This window comes from Drosophila yakuba, chromosome 2R (genome assembly GCF_016746365.2).
Source record: "Drosophila yakuba strain Tai18E2 chromosome 2R, Prin_Dyak_Tai18E2_2.1, whole genome shotgun sequence".
NCBI lineage: Eukaryota > Metazoa > Arthropoda > Insecta > Diptera > Drosophilidae > Drosophila > Drosophila yakuba.
Window position 1 is genome coordinate 3,637,000 of NC_052528.2, and position 24,681 is coordinate 3,661,680.

Below are 24,681 nucleotides of genomic sequence, written 5' to 3' on the forward strand. Positions count from 1 at the left end.
GATAGTCAGTATTTTTAAGTGAACTTATGTTGTGAACCAGTTTAAATGCGATAGGATTTGTGGGGTAAACGTGAGCAGGTACTTTGTTTTTCGCCATTGCAATGTTAAAAATTAGCCGGGAATTAATTAGCCTTATCAAGCTATGCATTATTTTCGTTCATCAAGTCCATTCTTCATGTGAGTTTGGAGGTGATCGATGAGCTTCAGTAAACATTTAAAGAAATTCTTAAAGAGCTTGACGAACGGGATTTTGAGGAAATTTATTTGAGTGAGAAGTTTGATGAGATTGTCGTCCCTGGATAATAATAAACAATAGTAATAAACAAAACAGATTTGCTAATCGTCGTTTGGTATTTCAGGCACACATCACAGAGATTCTGGGCTAAGGGCATTGCAGAGTGGTTCCGTTTCAATGCTTCGTGAACTGTCGGATAAATTCAATACTCTCATATTCGGGCGCTAAATGGAATGGACTCAACGGAAAAAATCGCTAGATGCATTATCACCCAAGTACTTGTCCAATAGCTGGATCTGGCGAGTCTGGCGAAATGGGAGGAGCATTTAGAGGACGAAATTTTTAAAAATGTAATTCCAACGTGGGAATGCACGGCTCGTCTGTGGAGCAGCGATACCATGAAAAGATATGCGCCAGGCAATCAGGTGGGAAGCCACAGAGCATCTGATTTGCGTAGGTCCGCCCTTCTTGCTCCAAGCCTCTGCCCTGCGACCTTCTGCAATGCTTTTCAATTCAGTACTGCCAGAGTTTAAAAAATGTAACCTCAGCCAATCGATTTTAAGAAGCGAAAAGACTGACTCTTTGTTTAAATTGCCTTAAGAGTGGTCATCAACTGAGGCAGTGCAACTCTAGCAATTGATACTACATAAAAATCGTCTTTTTATTGCTCGAAAAAAGTTAATAAAAAAGCTTATTAACTCAACAAATGGTGTAGATAAAACCATCACAAGGGCATCTAAGCGCATTTATTTCAGTTCTTTAAAATCGTTTTCTATCGTTTTTGCAAACTATACACGATGTCTAAAAAAAAAACGTATTATTCTTGCATATATGATTCTCCCATTTTAAGAACCAAATCCATCCATATAGTCAATGTTTAGCGTTCATGTGAAATCGAAATTTAATATGCTTCATTTTATAAACTATAGATATTTCAAAAATGTGTGCGGGCAGTATCAAGCGGTTTGTGGGTGATACAGTGAGCGTAACAAAAGTTTTTGGCAATAAATATATAAATTTACAAGACTAATAAAAATATGAAGTCTTCGGCGGTTTGTAAGCGTTAGAGTGGGCATGACAACATTTGGAAATAAACTTGTGACAGTCAAAATTGCTCCGCTCGCCTGAAACTGAGAGCGTAGTCTAAATATACAAATGGCTTCCTTCTGTGAGTAAAATCAATTCCCGGCCGGAAGTTCGGGAACGTGTCGAGAAAAAGAAGTCTCAGTCGGAAGTGGAATTATTCCCGAACGTTTCGTTATACTTGTTTTTCGAGTGGAAGTGGTTTCACAAGTAGGAAAGATTTCTAAAAAAACGCTGATGATCTTGACGATTCAAAAATGAATAAGCAACAGAGCTGAACAGAAACGCATTAATCTTTCTGTGATTTTTTGTCATTTGCTTCTCGTAAGTTCTCGTTTGTTTAAGTGTGCCGTCTCTTCTTACAATGGCGATCAAAAATATAGCATCAGAAAATGTAAGAAAACATAAACGTACATACTTTCAGATAAATTATTTCATATATACACTAAATGTACATTTATGATTTGGATTTCATTACATATATGTACGATGTATGTGTGTAAATATGTATTTATGTTACATTAATACTATTTATATTTTTAAAAAAAATTGTATTATTTTTGTTTTTTAATTACATAATTATGTTAATTATTAACAATTACAAAAAGAGGACATTCTAAATTAAAAAGATGCTGGTATTTTTCAGAAACTGTGGTTACGCAAAACAGGGTTTGGCTTGTACCAGAATATGAACGATTCTAAAATTATGAGCAATCGGCAAACTTCGGGTTTTTATAAAAACAAAGATTCTTTGGTCAAAGATATTATCTATCGATTGATTTATCGATACGGTGGCAAATCGTTTTACATCTTAACGTAAGTAATAACAGCATTTCTTTAATTATACCCGTTATTTGTAAAGTAAATGAAAAGTATGTAACAGGCAGAAGTTAGCGTTTCCGACCATATAATGTATACAAATTTTTGATTAGAATTAAAATCTGTCCGTCCGCATGAACGTCGAGATCTCAGGAACTATAAATGCTAGAAAGCTAATATTCAGCATGCAGACTTCCAGAGATTTCGACGCGGAGCGAGTTTGTTGACCCATGTTGTCACGTTCAATCCAAAGCCCAAAAACCGCCAAAAGCCATGCCCCTACTTTTAAAATATGTATCAAAGATTTTTAAAATTTTTGTTAGTTTTGTAAGATTCTATAGATTTGCACAACAACTTTTGGCTACGTCCACTCTAACGACCACAAGCCGCCCCAAGATGCCACGCCCACACATTTAAAAAAATATATTTTTATTTTTATATCAGTTTTCAAAATTTTTAGCGATTTGCCAAACAACTTTCTTTTGTGTATGACCAATACTGTAAATGTATATCCTCGACGAATTATGTATATTAAAACCATAATTTTAAAATAAATAAATAGTTTATTGTATAATTTTATTTTTGCTATAATAAGTGAGTTTTATATATATTTTTATATAAAATTTGTATTATTATTTTTTTTTTAACTTACATAATTATGTTAATAATTAATAATTACAATAATAGGACATTCTAAATTAATATATAATTGAAAAAGATGCTAGTATTTTTTCAAAAACTCTGTGTACGCAAAACAGGGTTCGGCTCATACCGGAATATGCACGATTCTAAAATTATTAGCAATCCGCAAATTTCGTCTTGATTCAGCTTACAATTCACTTAAAACATTCAAATATAATACTTCCAAAAATGTCTTAATAATCAAATGTCTTAGTAAATAAACTAAAATGATTTGGCATATATACCTATTTTACCATTAACATTAAATTGGTAGTTATTCATATATGTATGTATACCGCTTTAATTGGGAACCGTGACACTCACTTTTGATCACCAAGGAAACTTAACCAAAACAAAGACCAACCCTCAACCACAGTTGCTATTGATTGACAACATTTTATGTGTTTAGGACTGTGTGACAAGAATGACTTCTAAAAGCAGTGCTAACGGAACGCAAATATTACCGGAGCCTGTTTCCGAACATGCAGCAGTGCCGCCACCCCCACCCACGGCGGCGGGAAGACCCAGACCCCCAACATCACAACTTTTTTCAGTGAGTATTGAAAAAGATAAATTTTTTACGCTGTGTAATCCTGTAATTCAGCGCGGCAATCTGGTTAGTAGTCGGGCTACAGGAGGTGATAAATCAGGTCTTGCAAGACCGTCAACAGCCGTTCGGGCAGTGGGCTACGCGGCTAATTGCGGGTCTGCTCATCAAAGGTTCGAACAATTTTTCCTGGAGAAGGCGAAGCAACAAACACTCTCGTCAGCAAACGCTGGGGATGCCATGAAGGAAGTAAAGTGAGTATTTTACTTTTTTCAGGTAAATGTTGCACAAAAGGGGTTGTGAAAAAGAATAAAAAATTTAAAGTATAATAGAAAAATAGTAATAGAAGTACTAAGATTTGTAAAAAAATTATTATATTGTTAAACAAGAGAAAACGCTATAGCCGAGTGAGATGTACAAGTTTCAACATATGTTGGGCATATGAAAAGAAATGGGCAAGAAAACTATTAAAATCAAAACAAGAGAGAACGCTATAGTCGAGTTCCCCGACTATCTGATACCCGTTACTCAGCTAGTGAAAGAGAGAAGGAGAGTCTTAAACGCAGTTTTTGGCGGTTTGTAGGCGTTATAGTGGGCGTGGCAGAAAGTTTTTTGGCAAATCGATAGAAATTTACAAGACTAATACAAAAATGAAATAATATCAAAACATTTTTCAAAAGTGTGGGCGTAGCAGCTTTGGGCGGTTTGAGGGCGTTAGAGTGGGCGCGGCAAAAAGTTTTTGGGTAAATCGATAGAAAATTACAAGCCTAATACAAAAATGAAAAAATTTCAAAACATTTTTCAAAAGTGTGGGCGTGGCAGTTTTGGGCGGTTTGTGGGCGTTAGAGTGGGCGTGGCAACATGAATCGACAAACTTGCGCTGCTTCTATGTCCGTATGCTTAATCTCAACTTTCTAGCTTTTGTAGTTCCTGAGATCTCGACGTTCATACGGACGGACAGACGGACATGGCCAGATCGACTCGGCTATTGATCCTGATCAAGAATATATATACTTTATATGGTCGGAAACGCTTCCTTCTGCCTGTTACATACTTTTCAACGAATCTAGTATACCCTTTTACTCTACGAGTAACGGGTATAAAAATAAAAACCGTGTTGATTTGGCTTGTGGGCGATGGCAAAACGTTTTTGGCATATCGATATAAAATAAAATGCACATTGTTCGAAAGTGTGGGCGTGGCAGTTTTGCGAGGCTGGTAGGCCTGGCTAAAACTGTTTTGGAAAATAGATACAAATTTACGGTTCTATGAAAATTTAAAAAATATATACAAACATTTTTCAAAAGCGTGTCTCTGCATGCTTAGAATCAATTTTTAGCTTGAATAGTTCCCGACATGGATAATCCTGATCAAGAAATTTGGCAAAACGATAGAAAATGCAAAATATCAAACCATTCTTTAAAAGGATGGGACTGGCAGTTTTGGACGTTTTTGGCGGTTTGTGGGGGTAAGAGTGGCACGCGCACAAATCGCCCAAAAGTCCAAAAAATGTTTTGATATTTTTAACATTTTTGTTAGTCTTGTAAATTTCGCTCGATTTGCCAAATATCTTTTTGCTACGCCCACTCTAACGCCCACAACCCGCCTATATCTGCAGTTTTAAAAAATGTTTTGATACTTTTTCTCATTTTGTTAGTCCCGTAAATTTCTTTTGATTTGCCACGCCCACAAACCGCCATATAATGATGGTGTTAAAATTTCTTCTTCGCAGTTCCACTAGCTGAGTAACGCTTTAGTCCCATAGTCGGAGGACTCGACTGTAGCATTCTCCCTTGGTTTTCTAATATTTGACCGATGGGCCAACAATATTTGGGCTATTGAGTTCTTTCTTTTCTTTTTCTAGTACCTTCACATACGTATTTTAATGTATTTTAAAATTGATTAAGTATTCGATTGGGCCCAATCATTCGTTTTCGTTTTTAGGTGCTCTGGTTTTCGAAAAATTTTGGTTATCGGAATGTTTTGTTTCTCATCTCTTCTGGCTGCTCAAACAGCATCCTTCTAACTTTAGTCCCCACATACTACGTGGAAAAATGCCTTTTATATTTGCCATTGCTTGTTTTGAAGCCAGGAGAAGGCAGAAATATGAGGGCTTGAGAAAATCAAGAGCTGCCACTTTTAATTCCGATATTCGCAATTATACTGCACTTTGAACATTCAGTAATTAAATTCTTTTATATTTTATAAGTAGTATTATACGTAATTTATAAGTAGTATTTAATAAGAAACGAAACTGTTTCGTTTCACCAACAGAATGGCACCCTTCACTATATCTTTTGACGACGTTACCAAATCGAAAATTTCTGTTTTTTTCCCTTAGTAAACAATATCTGATTGCTTTTCATTTTGGCCAGACAAAAGTGCCCGTTTTACAAATCAAAAACTCCTAGGAATTCGAAAACCGGAGCACAACATTTTTTGATTTAAAATGGATTTCGTAAAATTCTTACGAATTCGATTACCGGAGCATGCCTGCATACCTTTAAGTAATCATGCGGCAGCAAATACGTCCCAGAGAATCAAACAAAGATATAACCAAACTAAACATTTTTTTGCATGGTAGGAATTCGAGCACTGTTTAAAACGCTGTCAACTAAGCACTTAATGATACTTCACATTGAATCTGAAGTTATCCGTGGCTGCCTGCCAACACATTCCTAAATTCTTTAGCTCAGCGCTACCCCATCCGACGCACTTTACTCGTCCAAGTGAGAAAGAGAAAAATGGCACAACTCAACTACATCATTTGCTTGTACATTTGCTTGTCCACATAGTAAACACATTTATCCACATCTATCCTCTGATTACCAAAAATTCATATCGCACTTTCCAGGTGGCAATGGTTTATAATGCGGCCTTTTGTCTATCGGCCATGGTCAGAGCCTGCGTAAGTTTTCTGCTCTGTGCAGCAGGTGATGATGCCTCTGACGACATCGAATTAATTGACACTCACCATTCGAGTTGCAGGATCTAGTCATGTGATCACTTCGTAGATATGTAAAGCCCTGTCTTTATTGATCTATTTAACTTCGTCTTGTTCTCCACAAATTGGACCATATCTGTGGTGGCATATCTCCATTGCCGTACTTTGTCAACTGAGCACTAAGGTGAACAATGGTTGAGAAGGTTGGAAGGTCGCTGACTGAACAAAGGCTTTGAGATTACACACACGAGTTAAAAGCGTATCATCTTCGACAGGTTGCATTACGAAGTTGGAGGCACCTTATGACTAATATAATAATACTTGTCACGTTGCTGGTTTCCACGCTGTTGGCGACCCTGACAAACTTTTCAAACTCAAATCGACTGCCCGCCTGCTCTCAACCACAAATCCCCCTTGTAGTATTTGTATTCACTAAAATTTATTTTCTTAACGGCCGATACCCACTTCGCTGATATATATATTTCTGCATTCCTCTTCTCCAGCATCTTAACATCAATAGTTCTCTTTATTTGCTGTACTTTTGTATGTCGCCATTACAAGGAAGTATTTCTGAAAAACTTTCTATGAACCAAGTCCTCCAGGTCATGTTGTTCGATATAAGCCACTTCATAGCATGGCAAACCATGCGAGGGTTTTCTTCGCCGTCAAATTGGAAGGACCGTTCCCTAACCCATTTTGCGCGGGCCAGAAACACATTTCTTACCCAATAGATCTAATTTCGTGTTAAAAATGTAGAATGGATTGCTTAAAAATCTAATCGAATCAGAAAAGTTTGGGCGACTAACCAAGTCGGAATTATCAACTTCAAATAATCAGCATTAGTTTACTGGAACAAGGAGGTAATACTAATAAAATGAATAAGGATTTAGTTACGTTAGGATCATCATTGACTATGAGCGAAATGTGATAAGAAAATTTTAGAATCGGGCTAAAAACAACCCTAAGATCATCAACACGAGTAACGTGTAACGACGGGTGCTGTGCCAAAACTCCGAGAATCGGTACTTGCGGGGACACGCTTTAGGATCCGGCCTTGCTCGTCGGCTTCGGGGTGTTGTTCTTGTCTGCACCGATTCAAACACGGGCCACCCTTTGTTATTAAATTGCTCGAAAATTGAGCGTGCTAAGACAAAGGAATGATCAATAAATAACCGATCCTCCACTGCTTTCTTGTGGAACCCTTCTTGGGCAGCTCCGCATCCTATCCAGGCGTATCCGGCAGATTGGTCACTCCCTTGAGTAGGTAATTTGGCGTCAAAGGCGCCTACTGGTCCGCATCCACAGGCAAATGAGTGGGCGGACGCGAATTCACGATTTTCTCAGCCTCAACCAAAATATTCTTTAAACATGGTCCTTGGCGCAACTTCTTTCAGGGTATGACGCAGTACTCTCGTAACGCACTGCAACATCCGCTCCCACACTCCGTCGGTTTCACTGGGCAAATGAAAACCCTTTCTATGCTTCTGCTCGACAACTCACTCTCACTCTCTCACTCAAAAACGTCACCAAAGCGTCTGGCTTGGCTTCCCTGTCAGCTTCCGCGAAGTTCTTGTCGTTGTCGCTGCGAAGTCTATGTACTGGCCCTCTACGGCAGACGAAGTTCCTGATCGCAATTATGCAGGAATCCGTTGACAGGTTATGCGCCATCTCCAGATGAATGGCCTTGTCAAGGCGACCCAACGTTTCTCATTGTGGTGGGACACAGGCACCAACAGTGGCTTAAAGTAGTCCAATCCAGTATATTTAAATGGCCATCCACCCGCATCCAAGGTGTCTTTCGGATGGGGCGTCATTATCGGCGGCATCGTCCGCGCTCGCTGCACCTTGAACCCGTTGCACGCATCACACGCCTCATCTTCGTGACCCATCTGGATCTCGGCTGAATCTCGGCTGAATCTCGGCTAGATCTCGGCAATTGTAGCATCCAAAATTTGATGCTTCACCTGGCGTGGATTTGTCGCTCTGTGAGTCTGTGCCTGTCTGACAGTATTACGAGATTCCTCGCACAGTACGGTATGCACAGTACAGCATCAATTCTGATGTAAGTTCGCAGAATCCCGTTCTCGTCCTGGAAGCGACAGCTCTCGGCTTCCGCCGATCTTATCTCTTCGGGGAACGACTCCAGTTGTGCATGTCTGACCAACATTCTGGTGCAGTAAGGCCGTATTCCTCGAGATCGCTTCTCTGTTTGCGCGCAAACCGTAGTACCCAGGCTGTAACCCTCACCAGCTCTTTGAGAGCATCAACCGCCGCATTGTTGGCTGTAGGCACCCATCTCCATTAAGAAGCCTCGACGACTCCAGAATCTCCGCCACTCGGTTCATCAAATCTCGGTAAAACAAAGGTAGAATAAATGTGTAATATTCTTTGCAAGTGCAGGAATACCTGTTTTACCGAAGTACTAATTTTCACATATTACTCGTATTACATATTACCCGTTACTCGCAGAGTATGAACGCTGAGATCTCAGGAACTACAAAAGCTACAAAGTTTAGATTAAGCACATAGACTCGAGGGACATAGACGCAGCGCAAGCTTGTCGATTCATGTTGTTAACGCCCACAAACCGCCTAAAACTGCCACGCCCACACTTTTAAAAAAAGTTTTGATATTTTTCATTTTTGTATTGGTCTTGTAAATTTCTATCGATTTCCCAAAAAACTTTTTGCCACGCCCACAAACCGCTAAAAACTGTCAGTGTTGAAGACTCTACTTCGCACTTCCACTCGCTGAGTAATCAGATAGGGTATCAGATAGGTATCAGATAGTCGGCAAACTCGACCATAGCGTTCTCTCTTGTTTTCAACTTTGATGGAGTATATAAATCCCTACCATTCCCTGGGTTTGGAGTATGAGGTGTTGTTCTTGAATATGTTCTTAATCAGAATCAAAAAAAATCGGGTCCCCCACGTCCCACCCCGAATTTCCCAGGCAAAAGATACTTTCAACTCAGCGCGGCTTAGTGCAAATTCTGCTACAAGCGCAGTTGCTGCGCAGTACGAAATTGTATGGCGGGCATACATTTTTTCCTTGTTTTTCAATGACTTTCTAATGATTTTAAATGAATGTATAATGATTAATTATTCTTTAAAAATATTAAATTAAGTAAAATTAAATGAATATTTTTAATTATTTGTAAAAAAAAAGGTACAAATAGATGAAAAATTGACAAAATTAAAAAAACATAAATTTTGTTTTCTTTAAAATGTATTTATTTTTATACCCGTTACTCGTAGAGTAAAAGGGTATACTAGATTCGTTGAAAAGTATGTAACAGGCAGAAGGAAGCGTTTCCGACCATATAAAGTATACCATATATATTCTTGATCAGGATCAGTAGCCGAGTCGATCTGGCCATGTCCGTCTGTCCGTCCGTCTGTCTGTCCGTCTGTCCGTCTGTCCGTATGAACGTCGAGATCTCAGGAACTACAAAAGCTAGAAAGTTGAGATTAAGTATACAGACTCCAGGGACATAGACGCAGCGCAAGTTTGTCGATTCAGGTTGCCACGCCCACTCTAACGCCCACAAACCGCCCAAAACTGCCACGCCCACATTTTTGAAAAATGTTTTAATATTTTTTCATTTTTGTATTGGTCTTGTAAATTTCTATCGATTTGCAAAAAAACTTTTTGCCACGCCCACTCTAACGCCCACAAACCGCCCAAAGCTGTCACGCCCACACTTTTAAAAAATGTTTTGATATTTTTTCATTTTTGTATTGGTCTTGTAAATTTCTATCGATTTGCCAACAAACTTTTTGCCACGCCCACTCTAACGCCCACAAACCGCCCAAAGCTGTCACGCCCACACTTTTGAAAAATGTTTTGATATTTTTTCATTTTTGTATTGGTCTTGTAAACTTCTATCGATTTGCCAAAAAACTTTTGGCCACGCCCACTATAACGCCTACAAACCAGCAAAAACTGTGTTTAAGACTCTCCTTCTCCCTTCCACTAGCTGAGTAACGGGTATCAGATAGTCGGGGAACTCGACTATAGCGTTCTCTCTTGTTTGTTTTTAATACATTAAATATGTACCATATAAGCATTTTCAGAGAAAACAAGAGAGAACGCTATAGTCGAGTTCCCCGACTATCTAATACCCGTTACTCAGCTAGTGTAAGTGCGAAGGACAGTTTTTGGCGGTTTGTGGGCGTTAGAGTGGGCGTGGCAAAAAGATTTTTTGCAAATTGATAGAAATTTTCAAGACCAATACAAAAATGAAAAAATATTAAAACCTTTTTCAAAAGTGTGGGCGTGGCAGTTTTGGGCGGTTTGTGGGCGTTAGAGTGGGCGTGGCAAAAAGAATTTTTGCAAATCGATAGAAATTTTCAAGACCAATACAAAATGAAAAAATATTAAAACATTTTTCAAAAGTGTGGGCGTGGCAGTTTTGGGCGGTTTGTGGGCGTTAGAGTGGGCGCGGCAAAAAGTTTTTTTGCAAATCGATAGAAGTTTACAAGACCAATACAAAAATGAAAAAATATTAAAACATTTTTCAAAAGTGTGGGCGTGGCAGTTTTGGGCGGTTTGTGGGCGTTAGAGTGGGCGTGGCAACATGAATCGACAAACTTGCGCTGCGTCTATGGTTCTGGAGTCTGTGTGCTTAGTCTCAACTTTCTAGCTTTTGTAGTTCCTGAGATCTCGACGTTCATACGGACAGACAGACGGACAGATGGACGGACAGACGGACGGACAGACGGACATGGCCAAATCGACTCGGCTGATCCTGATCAAGAATATATATACTTTATATGGTCGGAAACGCTTCCTTCTGCCTGTTACATACTTTTCAACGAATCTAGTATACCCTTTTACTCTACGAGTAACGGGTATAACAAATGAAAAGTATTTGTCGAAATTGGATACAAATTGAGAAAACTCCCTCCAAACACATTAATTTTTGAGTATAAAATACCACCATATTGTATGACCACTTAATCGAAAGGTATTAAAATTACATTTAATTAATTAAAATTACGTTTAAAAAAAATGATGAAAAGTATCTAATGCGCCACTGTGCGGCGTTGGGTACTCCCGATCCATCTCAGCACCGTCTTCGGGTCTGTTCATAACACCAGATCCGTGATGACCACACAGTGCTCCTACCTGACAGTGTTCATCAGCCAGGTTCCAAGGACTGCTGCCTGTAAATCCAGCCGTGGGATCGTCATCGTCGTCATTGGGGCACACTTCGTCTTTGCGCATACGAAGCTCACCAGCACGCCGTCGCCCCCATACGTGACCCTTCAATAATCCACTGCCGCGAATGCTGCCTGACTACCATCTGTAGTGCCCGAACTGCACCGTGTCTGAAGTAATGGCGAGGTTATCGGAAACGTCCCACGGCGTCTATCTCTTTGCGTCGCAAAAGGCCTTGCATAGCTCCTTCGGTAGCGGTTCGTCCCCCCGTTCGGTGGACGGGGTACCAATGGTGGTGTTGTTTACCCGCTGCCGAGTTCTCGTTCCACTACCCGCTGGCTGCTGATCCGCTCTCGGTATAGGGGTTTACTTCCTTGGGGAATGGTGTATTTTCTCAAACTTCAATATGGCTGGAGCCCTTCAAAATGGCGTCTCCGACGCCCTGTGACCGCTAACTTCGGACGTCGATGCTTGACGTTCCTTGCGCCTTGTGACCGTTGGCTGCGGTCTCCGCAAATAACGCTCCACTGCGTCCCCTCGTCAATGGCTGCGACCCGGTTGTACCCCGCTCAGCGCTGGCTGCGCCTGTCTATTTCGCTGGCTGCGACTCCTAGCGCTGACTCCGCTCACAAATCCTTCTCGTTGGCCGTCTAAGTCGTCATTACAGCGCATGTTGCCATTTATGTCTCCCTCGGACTGCGAATAAAAACTGTCGTCTCGCAACGGAGTTTCCTTTAACGGCTACTCCACCTTGAATCCCGAAAGAAAGGGACAGACTAACTGGTAGTAGGCTCGTTTTATTATTCAAGAATTCATGGTTATAACAATTGGAACTGCTCACTGCTCACCGCAGTGTGTCCTTAAATGCCAAGTTTTCCCTAATTTCCAACGTTCCGATGGCGAAAAACAGTGTGCGTGCACACATTTAGCTAACAAATTCTATTTTATTTAAACTGGTTCACAACATAAGTTCACTTAAAAATACTGACTATCGATTACAATGTTCGGAGGACAGATGGCAACGCCATAATTTGTCGTTCTTGGGGCGGTTGATCCAACCATAACTATTTTGTTTTCGTATGTCAATCATGTTTCGGGCGCCAAATGTAATAAACTTATTTATTTGGTCTGCTCGTTACGACATATTCGCGTCTGTTTTAGTAAATTATTCGTGTTTGTCCCACCAAATTTATATATACACGATTACCTTGTTACCATTAACAACTCTATGAGTCTTTTGGACCTTAGGAAGCGTCGCCGTTTTCAGACTACGGTCAACAGGTGCCCCCAGGGCTTCCGGTCTTTCTTATCTGTGATCTACATTTTTAATTTCTGCCTACTTTCTCTATCTACAGAGAAACCCTCTTTTTCCATACTTTTTTCCACGCACTGTGATTTTTACACGCTCATCTGCTGTGTAACTCGCAGCAGGTAGGCCATCCTTATGCATTTGTCTCACGTAGGGTCGTAAAATAATGCAAAGATATTGTTTAGTCGCATTGTTGATACCCGTTACTCAGCTAGTGAAAGTGCAAAGGAAAAAACATCGCTGAAAATGTCTGAAAACGTCCACGGTCACCTAACGATACATGGTGCAGATTCGACTAAGTACTTTTTAAAGTTTTTGCGGACGAACTAAAGAAACACTTTGAGCCACTTGACCTCGCGATCTCCGAAAGTGTTAACAGTGGACTTCCTTAATGTTTCCTTTCCGGGTGCTTCCAACATGTCCAGAAGAAACTTAAAGCTTTTACTTTGCAAAAAAGGGCCGGGCGTCAAAAGCAAATTACCTAATTGCCTAAGAAGATAATCCTGTTCCCTGTTCTCCTTTTTAACCAAATTCCGTAAATTCTTTATTAATATAGGAAAACCTCAGAATCTTGCGATAACGACTGATAAGGTTGCACCCTATATTCTCAAAAATATGCGAAAGAATATATCTTAGTAGAATTATGGTGAAAACAAGAAGAGTACAGGTTGCCATTTCAAGAGCCTGCTTTTGACAGGCCTACTCCAGATGTTCCCTCTTCACTTCAGATTTGCCTTGTTCTAATGAACCGAGCCAACTTTTGGCACTTGAAGTGCAAAGTCGATTTCGGATGTTTGACATGATTGCGAGCGCGGTTTGGTATTAAAAAGCCGTAGCAAATGACATAATTTGTATGTCTTTTAATGTTTTGGTTCAAATTTTATATAAAATGACTTTAGACCTTAAATGTCAATGGGTCTCCTACCACGGTTGCAAACATCAGTACACCGTCTGGGTCGTAATCGTTGCTTTCAGATGCAAATGCATTATAAATATGACGTTCTAGCTCTTCTTGATACATTTTCTCGGTCTCCCACGCTGTCGAGTCTTCATTATGTGTCCTCTGCCTCGTCCAGGCGCCGGTACCGGAAACGTCGTTTGGAGACTCATCCTGTGTAACTAAATCGTAGCAGGTTATTTTGATATTTACACCATCAGTGTCTTTATCTTATTAGTATCCCTAGACGTACGTAATATCTGAAACCTAAAATATTGGTAAATTAAAATTCTTTTCTCATTTTTCAGCCGATTTGGACAGATGAACAAAATTCTGAAACGTCATTCAGTGCCATTTTAGCTATGAGTCGATATACACCGAAAGAACGCGCTGAAATCGTACCGCTTTACATTGAAAACGAATATTGTGAAAAATCTTGTTCATTTTTGAAAATTGGCAGAGTTATACAATGTTGAACTAGGATACATCCAGATAACGCACCCTGTACATACGTCGTTTTGAGAAATTCCAGTTTTTGCATAAAAACAGTTATTCTGATGACTCTGTTTTTTTTATACATAAATTTTTACTTTGCCGATACTGTTACCTTTTGTCGTGTTTTGATCTACCATATAAATTGTTTTTTAAACATCTGTAACCTTCTTAAAAAAGCCGAGAACCCACTGTCATGACACCACATATGTGTCCGTGTGCCATGTTTGCTTTTTTGAATGTATATATTTTGAATCCCATTCTTGTTCGATTGACGTTGTTTACTTTGAATTTGTTTCGACAATTACGACCAAGATGGCAAGATAATTTAATTTTGGGTTCTTTATGACGATTCTTACTAGAATCGCAAACATCATCACACATCAATTTTTCTCAGCTTTTTGTTGTCGATTTTGCAAATTTTTGTAATCGATTCGTTGTGAATTGTATTTATAAAGTTAAAGGCAAAAATATTTTTCTTCACAAATGTTGATATCAAAACTTTTATATGTTGAAGTTTTGATCGTCCTTTTTTGATCTTCTGTGGTATCAGAAGTTTTTATAAAGACAAATTATTTCTCACTGTTAGTATCAGTATTCCTCAATACCATGACCGGGAGTTTTTTCCATAAACTAAGAATAATTTTGGCATATCAATTAAAACTGGCAAAACAATTTTTTAAAAGTGTAAATTTCTCTTTCGCATTCCACTAGCTGAGTAAGCGGTATCGAATAGTCGAAGAACTCGACAATAGCGTTCTGTCTTGTTTTTAAATAATTAATGCAATCTTTTTAAGTTATTCGCTATTGATTGTTGTATTGAATAACCCGATAACTCGTCTGCCCGTCGTGATAAACGTAATGAGTTAAGGAACTATTAAATCTATAAAGTTGGTGTTGCAAATGCAAATGTTGTTGGATCTTCTCTAAAATAATGAGACTAACAATAATTATCTAAATCCTAGTTATATACAGTATATAAAAGTATTTTTGACTGTATTCTGGAAAAAGTCGTACTTAATGATCATCGTTGAGCTAAAGGTCGCTGCGGCGAAGCCGGGATTAGTCGCAAACACGCGTTAGACTTCTCGCAAGATTGTAAGGATGAGAAGTTAATTTGCTTATGTACTTGTCTCTCTTTGGATATTTTTGTTTCGGATATACATACTAGGATGTTTCAGTGATTGTTCTCAGTGTCTTCGACTAAGCGCTTTGTATGATATCACTATTACAACAGCTGGCACTTTCCCATAGTTGGGAGCAGTACGCCGAAATTTGTTTTAATGCGGGGACCGTCTAGTGCATCCATAGGGATGACCGAAAGTTGATAAGCCAATGGAGAAATGCTTGCGACAGGTGAGCCTTCGATTGAGGGGAAACTTAAGATATTTTACCTTCGGGAGTACGGTGTTGTTTAAGGTGATCGAGGGGCAGTCTTGCCGATTGAGTGTGAATGACATATGCTTACATTTCTGTTTGATTATTTTGACTCTTCAGTCAGATAGCCACTACTCCATGGCCACTAAGTGACAAGAGATGTGAATTGTTGATTGTACAGGCCATTTTGATTGACCTAAAATCGATGTACCGTCGGCAAGCGTAGAAGTCGCCAGTAGTCTCTATATAAACGCTGCCTTGCAGCACTCCAGGTTTTATAGTGGTCGTCGGATATATCTAGGTTTAATCACACAGCAAAGGCTCTGTTGCAATGGAACGATTTCAGAAGTTTGTTAGTATTTTGGGAAAGCATTGTTTTAATTTTGAACATCTTTCAATCTAGCCACCCTTTTTATAAAGCCTGAAAGACATCCAAAAATATTGCAATATTTTCTGTCTATGTCCGTATCAACGTCGAGATTTCAGGAACTATAACAGCTTTAAGTTTGGGATTAAGGATGCAGACTGCAGAGATATAGACACAGCGCAAGTTTTTTGACCCATGTTGCCAGGGCCACAAACCGAACGAAACTGCTAGGCCCACACTTTTAAAAAATATTTTGATGTTTTTTTTTATTTTTTTATTAGTCTTGTAAATTTTCCATTGTTCTGCCAAAAAACTTTTTGCCACGCCCACTCTAACTCACTCAAAAACCGTCAGTGCAGAAGACTCTCCTTTGCACTTCCACTAGCTGAGTAACGGGTATCAGATAGTCGGCGAACTCGACAATAGCGTTCTCTCTTGTTTTTAAATAAATTTCAGGTGGTTCCTATGACACATATTATAAAGCCGTCCGGTAAAATGTATTTTACAGAAAAAAGAAGCGTTTGGTTTTTTAAATATTTAAGTGATCACTGTAATTTCATTTCATATTATAAAGCCTTTTTTATATCGTAGCGAATCAGGAACAAGCAGTGATGGTAGATTGGTAGAATATTAGGTAGCACCCAAAGTCAGAATATTACCAAGATAATATTATATTATATTATATTAAATTATAGCCCCCAAATGAAGTATAAGAATCTGGAAGGAAAAATTGTGAAGCTTTTGGAGTCGTCAATAGTTTTGGCCTGGCAAAGCTCCCCCAATCAATTATTGAACTTGGATGCGAAATTGGCCGAGGCATTGAATAAAGCCAAAGAATCATTCTCATTAGATCGAACATTACACCAATTTCGAGACCAGCATGGTGAAAATGTTTACCACAACTTTGATTTGACATATGCGGTAAGATAGACTACAACAGGCATTTATAACTTATTTATATATTAACTATAGGTTTTTTTTAATCTCGCGGAGCAATACGAACGCAATGAGATGCACATCGAGGCCCTTAATACCTACAGCATTATGACCAAGAACAAGATGTTTCCACACGTCAATCAGCTAAAACTAAATATGGGTAACATCTACTACAGCATGGGTATTTTCCAAAAGGCGGTTAAAATGTACCGCATGGCCCTTGATTCGGTACCAAAGAACTTAAGTCAGTTGAGACTTAAGATCCGTGAAAACATTGGAATCCTCTTTATCCGCATGGGCTCCTATTCAGATGCTGCTTCTAGCTTTGAATTTATAATGTCGGAGCGGGCAAGCATTAGGTGTAGCATTCACCTCTTACTCTGCTACTTCGCCTTGGGCGATGTGGAGAAGGTAAAGTTGGCCTTTCGAAGACTTTGTGATGTCCAAACCGAAGCAACGGAATCGGATATGGAGAGTGAGACGAATATCATTAAACTGCAACAGCAATCTGAACCGGTTCAACAAACTGGCAAAACTAACATGCACCAGTCTTCAGACAACGAAGAAGTCAGAGGCGTTGTCATTAAAGAAGAAGGTGACGGTTCTTACGAGAAATTAAACGAGGCCGTAAATTTTGTAACAAGAGAAAAACATCGTTATGTTGTCCAAGCTCTTAAGAAAGACGAGCTTGCCATATATACCAATGAACGTCGGAATACCGTTAAAAAATCTATTACAATGATTGTGGATTTAATATCACCTTTTATCGAAGATAACTATAATGATGGTGAGTATGAATGATATAAAGTACAGCAGGCCGGATAAAATAAAATCTCACGGGCAATATAATTTTGGTCAGAAGTTGGCAACCCTATAAATGAATGTAATCCAGATCATACAATAGCCTAGGCTATTTCCGTGTGTCCGTCTGTTTGTTTTACTTGTCTCTCAGGTTTGAAACACTCTATATATGTGGCGTTTTCTTGTAATAATATTAACTTTATACCTATTTTAGAACAAACAATATAGGATATGGTGAATATGAATCGTCAATTTTATCGTCGTCTCGTTGTCGCTCCCGCAGCTACACAGACAAAATGCAAAACTTACTTTTTCAACGAGCAAGCAACAACTCTCCTGCCGTAGTGCAACACTTGGCGCTCTTGCTCATCGTTGATCATTGTCTCCTTCTTCATCTGTAGTGTTTGCCCTTCTCGTTCTCGTTGTCCTTGTTGTTGGCATTTTCGTTGTTTAGGGATCAGCTTTCCTAAAAAATCTGTCCTATTACATGTGGAATAAATGTCGGACTTGAAAGATTGAATGACCTGTCATGTTGCTCTAATAAAAGTTATAAGAAAATATGAGGCAACGCTATTTAGGTATATATAAATAGCGTAACAGATATTTGATAGTCGAGAAACTCAACTATTGCGTCATTTCTTGTTTTGTTACTCCTGCGGGTATTACAATTTTTAAAGTTTAAAGTAAGCCAAAAACTGGTCAAAATTCTCATTCGCCCCTTTACTAGCTGATGAACGGATGTCCGTTAGTCCAGGAGCTCAACTATATATTCTCTCTTGTTGTTACTTAATAATTTTTTTTATAATTAGCCTTAAAAAATATTTTTCTCGTACCGTGCACGCTGATCAACGCCAATGATAGCCAGTTCTATATTATTACTAATACAAAGGGAAATCCATGTCAGAAGCCGCTGTATTAGCGTAATATATTTATTAACATGTATGACTTCGTTCAAAGAGCATGTTTCATGTGTCCACGTAAAAGGGTACTAAGGGTATTAAGCATATAGACTCCAGAGACATATACGCAGCGCAAGTTTGTCGATTCATGTTGCCACGCTCACGAACCGCCCAAAACTGCCACGCCCAGACTTTTGAAAAATGTTTTAATATTTTTTAATTTTTTTTATTAGTTTTGTTAATTTCTCTCGATTTGCAAATAAATTTTTACCACGCCCACTCTAACGCCCACAAATCGACCAAAGCTGACACGCTTACACTTTTGTAAAATGTTTTGATATTTTTTCATTTTTTGTTAGTAATGTAAATTTCTATCGATCTGCAGAAAAACTTTTTGCCACGCCCACAAACCGCTGAAAACTGTCAATATTGAACAGCCTCCTTTGAACTTTCACTAATTGAGTAACGGGTATCAGATAGTCGGGGAACTCGACTATAGCGTTCTCTCTTGTTTTTTTATTAAACATTAAATATGTACCATATAAGCATTTTTAGAGAAAACAAATGAAAAGTATTTGTCGAAATTGGATACAAATTGAGAAAACTGCCTCCAAAAACATTAACTTTCGAATATAAATCTACCATTTATCACATCATATTGTATGACCCCTTAATCGAAAGGTATTAAAATTATGAAAATATCTCAACTGGTTCAAGAGTTATGATTTTTGTAACCCAAAAGTAACTAATGCGCCACTGTATGGCGGTCTGCTTGGCTAACCAGAAGAAGGCTTAAAGAAAGGTACCCTAGCAATCTCCAGACAAGAAGACGAATTGTTATTGTTCAAATATTATAAAAATTGTTTACCATTTCAAGATTCTTTGTACTTAAAATATCTTATTATAACTGGATGTTGTTTAATTCAACAGAATTTAGATTGCAACGGGTTTCGGATTTTTAAATGATATTTTGTGAGACACAAAAACAAACACTGACAGTTTTTGGCGGTTTGTGGGCGTTAGAGTGGGCGTGGCAAAAAGTTTTTTGGCAAATTGATAGAAATTTACAAGACTAATACAAAAATGAAAAAATTTCAAAACATATTTCAAAAGTGTGGGCGTGGCAGTTTTGGGCGGTTTGTGGGCGTTAGAGTGGGCGTGGCAACATGAATCGACAAACTTGCGCTGCTTCTATGTCCCTGGAGTCTGTATGCTTAATCTCAACTTTCTAGCTTTTGTAGTTCCTGAGATCTCGACGTTCATACGGACGGACAGACGGACAGACGGACATGGCCAGATCGACTCGGCTATTGATCCTGATCAAGAATATATATACTTTATATGGTCGGAAACGCTTCCTTCTGCCTGTTACATACTTTTCAACGAATCTAGTATACCCTTTTACTCTACGAGTAACGGGTATAAAAATGTATGTTTTTTTTATTTTGTCAATTTTTAATCTAATTTACCTTTTTTTTACAAATAATTAAAAATATTCATTTAATTTTACTTAATTTAATATTTTTAAAGAATAATTAATCATTATACATTCATTTAAAATCATTAGAAAGTCATTGAAAAACAAGCCGCCAATACAGGAAAAAATGTATGGCCGCCATACAATTTCGTACTGCGCAGCAACTGCGCTTGTAGCAGAATTTGCACTAAGCCGCGCGTTTTTTACGCTGAGTTGAAAGTATCTTTTGCCTGGGAAATTCGGGGTGGGACGTGGGGGAACCCGATCTCTTTTGATTCTAATAAAGAATATATTCAAGAACAAGATTTATATACTCTATCAAAGTTGAAAAATATGTGAAAATTAGTACTTCGGTAAAACAGGTATTTTTGCACTGCAAAGAATTTTATACATTCTACCTTTGTTTTACCGAGATTTGATTACCCTTTCCATAAAGACCATAACCAACCCGGTCGTTTACATATTTTACCTAAAAATCGATCGCAAAGTCAGACTTTTCTACAAAAAATACCTGTTTTTTTTGCAACCCAAAAAAGGTTCAACATTGAACACGTGTAACTTCTAAAATACTGAACCGATTTAAATTTTTTTTGGATTCAACCCTTTTGAACTGTTACCTGTCGAATGCGAACGCAACGATCCGTTGTTAGCAAAAATTGGAATTTAGTATAGCATTTGTATCTAATGCGCCACAGTGCGCCTGTTTGTTGATGTGAGCTGTAAGGCGCAGAGGTTAAAAAGTGCAGTCGAATTAGCAGAAGTCGCAATATTTTAGCTTTTCCCTACTTTAACTGCGAGTGACATCATAAACTGAAAACTTGCTTATGCTTTTAAGATCGTAATCTCTGCAGATCTGTTCTCTGACACAGGGAGTATGAAGGACATTTTCTACGGCGGCGTTTCTAATGTACGCATCAGTATTTGCAGCCGTGCATCCTTCGAGTAAGGATGTGAGGCTTGATGGTGAGCATTCCAGTCCCCAGCGATTACGAACTTTGTTTCCAGGTCGTCGAATAGTTTTTTGAAGTTGTCAGCAGAACAATGAAAATTGGGTGGACAATAGATAGACGCAATAGGTTTTTCACCAAGGTGGGTTTTGTCCATGACTGTGACACATTGAACATTTAACCTTAGACTATAGAACTGGTAACATTAAAAACAAGAGAGAACGCTATAGTCGAGTTCCCCGATTCTGATACCCGTTACCCAGCTAGCGGAAGTACAAAGGAGAAATTTCCACACTAACTGTTTTTGGTGGATTGTGGGCGTTAGAGTGGGCGTGGCAAATAGATTTTTGGCAAATCTAGAGAAATTTACAAGAATAACAAAAAGAGACAAAAAATATCAAAACATTTTTCAAAAGTGTGGGCGTGGCAGTTTTGGGCGGTCGTGGGCGTTAGAGTAGGCGTGGCAAAAAGTTTTTCTGCAAATCGATAGAAATTTAAAAAAATAATACAAAAATGAAAAAATTGTTTGTGGGCGTTAGAGTGGGCATGGCAACGTGAATCGACAAAATTTGGCTGCGTCTATGCCTCTGGGGTCTGCATGCTGAATTTCAACTTTCTAGCTTTTATAGTTCCTGAGATCCTGAGATGGCGACGTTCATACGGACAGACAGACGGACGGACAAACGGACAGACGGACATGGCCAGATCGACTCGGGTATTGATCCTGATCAAGAATATATATACTTTATATGGTCGAAAACGCTTTGTTCTGCCTGTTACAAACTTTTCAACGAATCTAGTATACCCTTTTACTCTACGATTAACGGGTATAACAAGATTTAATTAAAATTTAACAACCGAATCCGATCGGCAGGATGAAGAGCCTTTTAAAGGTATTTGTTTTTATTAAACAATAAATAATGTATTAATACATTAATGATAGTAAATAAAAAAATAAAATGAAAAAACTGAAACATTTTTAAAAATTATGCGTAAGAGTGGGCATGTCAACATCAGGACTTGCACTGCGTCTATGTCACTAGAATCAACATGCTTAATCTCAACTTTCTAGCTTTTGTATTTAGTTTCTGTCCTGAGATCGCGACGTTCATACGGACAGACGGACATGGCCAGATCGATGCGGCTATTGATCCAATACAAAAATGAAAAAATATCAAAACATTTTTCAAAAGTATGGGCGTGACAGCTTTGGGCGGTTTGTGGGCGTTAGAGTGGGCGTGGCAAAAAGTTTGTTGGCAAATCGATAGAAATTTACAAGACCAATACAAAAATGAAAAAATATCAAAACATTTTTCAAAAGTGTGGGCGTGACAGCTTTGGGCGGTTTGTGGGCGTTAGAGTGGGCGTGGCAAAAAGTTTTTTTGCAAATCGATAGAAATTTACAAGACCAATACAAAAATGAAAAAATATTAAAACATTTTTCAAAAATGTGGGCGTGGCAGTTTTGGGCGGTTTGTGGGCGTTAGAGTGGGCGTGGCAACCTGAATCGACAAACTTGCGCTGCGTCTATGTCCCTGGAGTCTGTATACTTAATCTCAACTTTCTAGCTTTTGTAGTTCCTGAGATCTCGACGTTCATACGGACAGACGGACAGACGGACAGACGGACAGACAGACGGACGGACAGACGGACATGGCCAGATCGACTCGGCTACTGATCCTGATCAAGAATATATATGGTATACTTTATATGGTCGGGAACGCTTCCTTCTGCCTGTTACATACTTTTCAACGAATCTAGTATACCATTTTACTCTACGAGTAACGGGTATAAACATTCAAATATCGCTGCTGTAAATTTTTTTGTTTTTCAGGATATAATTGGTGCATTGAGATCATCAAAACTTCAAATCTAGCATGGCTAGCCAACGAACTTGAACTGAACAAAGCATTAGTATATCTCCGACAAAATGACGTTAATCAAGCAATTATAACGTTACAAATGTATGATCGCAAGAGCGAGGGATCCATGACGGCCAGCGCTCTGACCAACTTGAGTTTTATTTATATAAGTGTAAGTTTTGTATAAAGCATCAAACAAGAGAATAAGATATAATCGAGCTTTTTAAAAAAAATATATATGTATAAAAAAAATATAGTAGATAAAAAGGGTTTACTAGATATACTAGGTAGAAACCAGCGTTTCTTGGTCATCTGGCAAAGTTTGTCTGTCAGTATGAACGTCGAGGTCTCAAAATCTTTAAAGCTTGAAATTTAAGATTGACCATTCATTCAGATGCAAGTGATGCCTATGCTGTGCAAGTTGGTTTCAGCTTATTGCCACGCCCACGAGTATCTGAAAGTTGTGAGAATCGACTAAAGCCTTTTCTCTTGTTATACTAGATTCGTTGAAAAGTATGGTAGAAGGAAGCGGTTCCGCTCAAATTAAGTAAATAGTCGAGTCGATCTGGCCATGTCCGTCCGCCTGTCTGTCCGTCCGTATGAACGTCGAGATCCCAGAAATAACGCTTTCTTCTGCCTGTTACATACTTTTCAACGAATCTAGTCTGTTGTCTACAGCCTGTATGTACCTTTAAAGATTTATTATAATAAAGTGTAAGCAATTTGTAGTTACAAACTTAACGTACATTTCAGTTAAGCAACCTAGAAATGGCCTACCATTGCGTTAACCAGTTACAAGAAATCGGATCGCTAAAAAACAATGCGCCAGGATTGATTAACGCAGGCATAGTGGAATTGGGCTCGCACAAACTAATATTAGCTCGCGAACGGTTCGAGCGAGCTCTGCAACTTCAGCCGACGAACTTTGAAGCCATGTACAATCTCGGCTTAGTGGCCTTGGCGCAGAATGATTTTAAACTAGCGGAAGAGCGTTTCGAGATGCTTAAGGCCCAACTGATGATGCCCAGCTCAGTTCAGCACAGTCATGTATTTTATCAACTTGCCAAGCTGCAGGAACGCAGGTTGGAAAACGGAAGCAAATCTAACTTAACACCGGGGGCGGCACTTCAGGCGTATCTACAGGTAGTTGGCATCTCTGCCTCTGACATCGATTCAAGGCTGTTTGAAAAGGTCGGCTCGCTTTACGAGCAGATTCAAGACCACCAAGAAGCAAATCAGTACTATAACGAGGCGTACCGCATAAACATGAGCGACATCTCCATCGCAAGCTCAATCGGTTCATATTACATCAAGCTTCAGGCCACGGAACGGGCGCTTTATTATTATGAAAGAGCAGTCCTAGCCGATCCTAATGATCCCAACCTAATGCTGCGCATTGCCAGCTGCTTTCGCAACTCGTATCTGCCTCCCAAACAGTACCTGGGTCTTTTTCAAAAGATACACGTCCGATTTCCGGACAACCTAACTTGCATAAGGGCTCTTATGCAAGTTACCAAGTCGCTGGGATTGGGGGACCTGCTCGAGAGGTACGCATCGGAATACATCCGTCTGCAAAGTCTGCAGCAGGAACGTCAGATAGAGCAGCGATACCAGCAGCAGCGCTTCTCTTCAGCAGCCAAGTCTAGCAACCAATTGCGAAGCAAGTAAATACATTTAACTCTGTACCAGTGATTATTTTCAATTTGTTCTATAGCTATCAGGCAGTCAAATGAGGATCACTTGAAGGATAGCAGTGAGACTTTTAACAGCTTCACGTATACACAGAGTACCTCCGCATTCTCCGG

General features: G+C 39.1%; 1 protein-coding gene across 11 annotated transcripts in view; it reads left to right on the top strand.

Annotated features, from left to right (window-relative positions):
- Positions 1–24,681, top strand: part of LOC6529209 (intraflagellar transport protein 88 homolog) — a 25,523-nt gene continuing 842 nt past the window's right edge. The window contains exons 1-8 of one of the 11 annotated variants that reach the window (XM_039373171.2): positions 1–78; positions 360–2,134; positions 3,228–3,619; positions 16,650–16,875; positions 16,927–17,677; positions 22,849–23,048; positions 23,630–24,536; positions 24,591–24,680. In XM_039373171.2, the coding sequence (XP_039229105.1) occupies positions 3,243–3,619; positions 16,650–16,875; positions 16,927–17,677; positions 22,849–23,048; positions 23,630–24,536; positions 24,591–24,680 (2,551 nt within the window). In that variant the 5' untranslated portion in view covers positions 1–78; positions 360–2,134; positions 3,228–3,242. Of the gene's footprint in view, positions 2,135–2,796; positions 3,620–16,649; positions 16,876–16,926; positions 17,678–22,848; positions 23,049–23,629; positions 24,541–24,590; position 24,681 lie in introns of those variants that run through there. The other 10 variants (XM_039373169.2, XM_039373173.2, XM_039373174.2 and 7 more) reach the window with 10 other exon arrangements.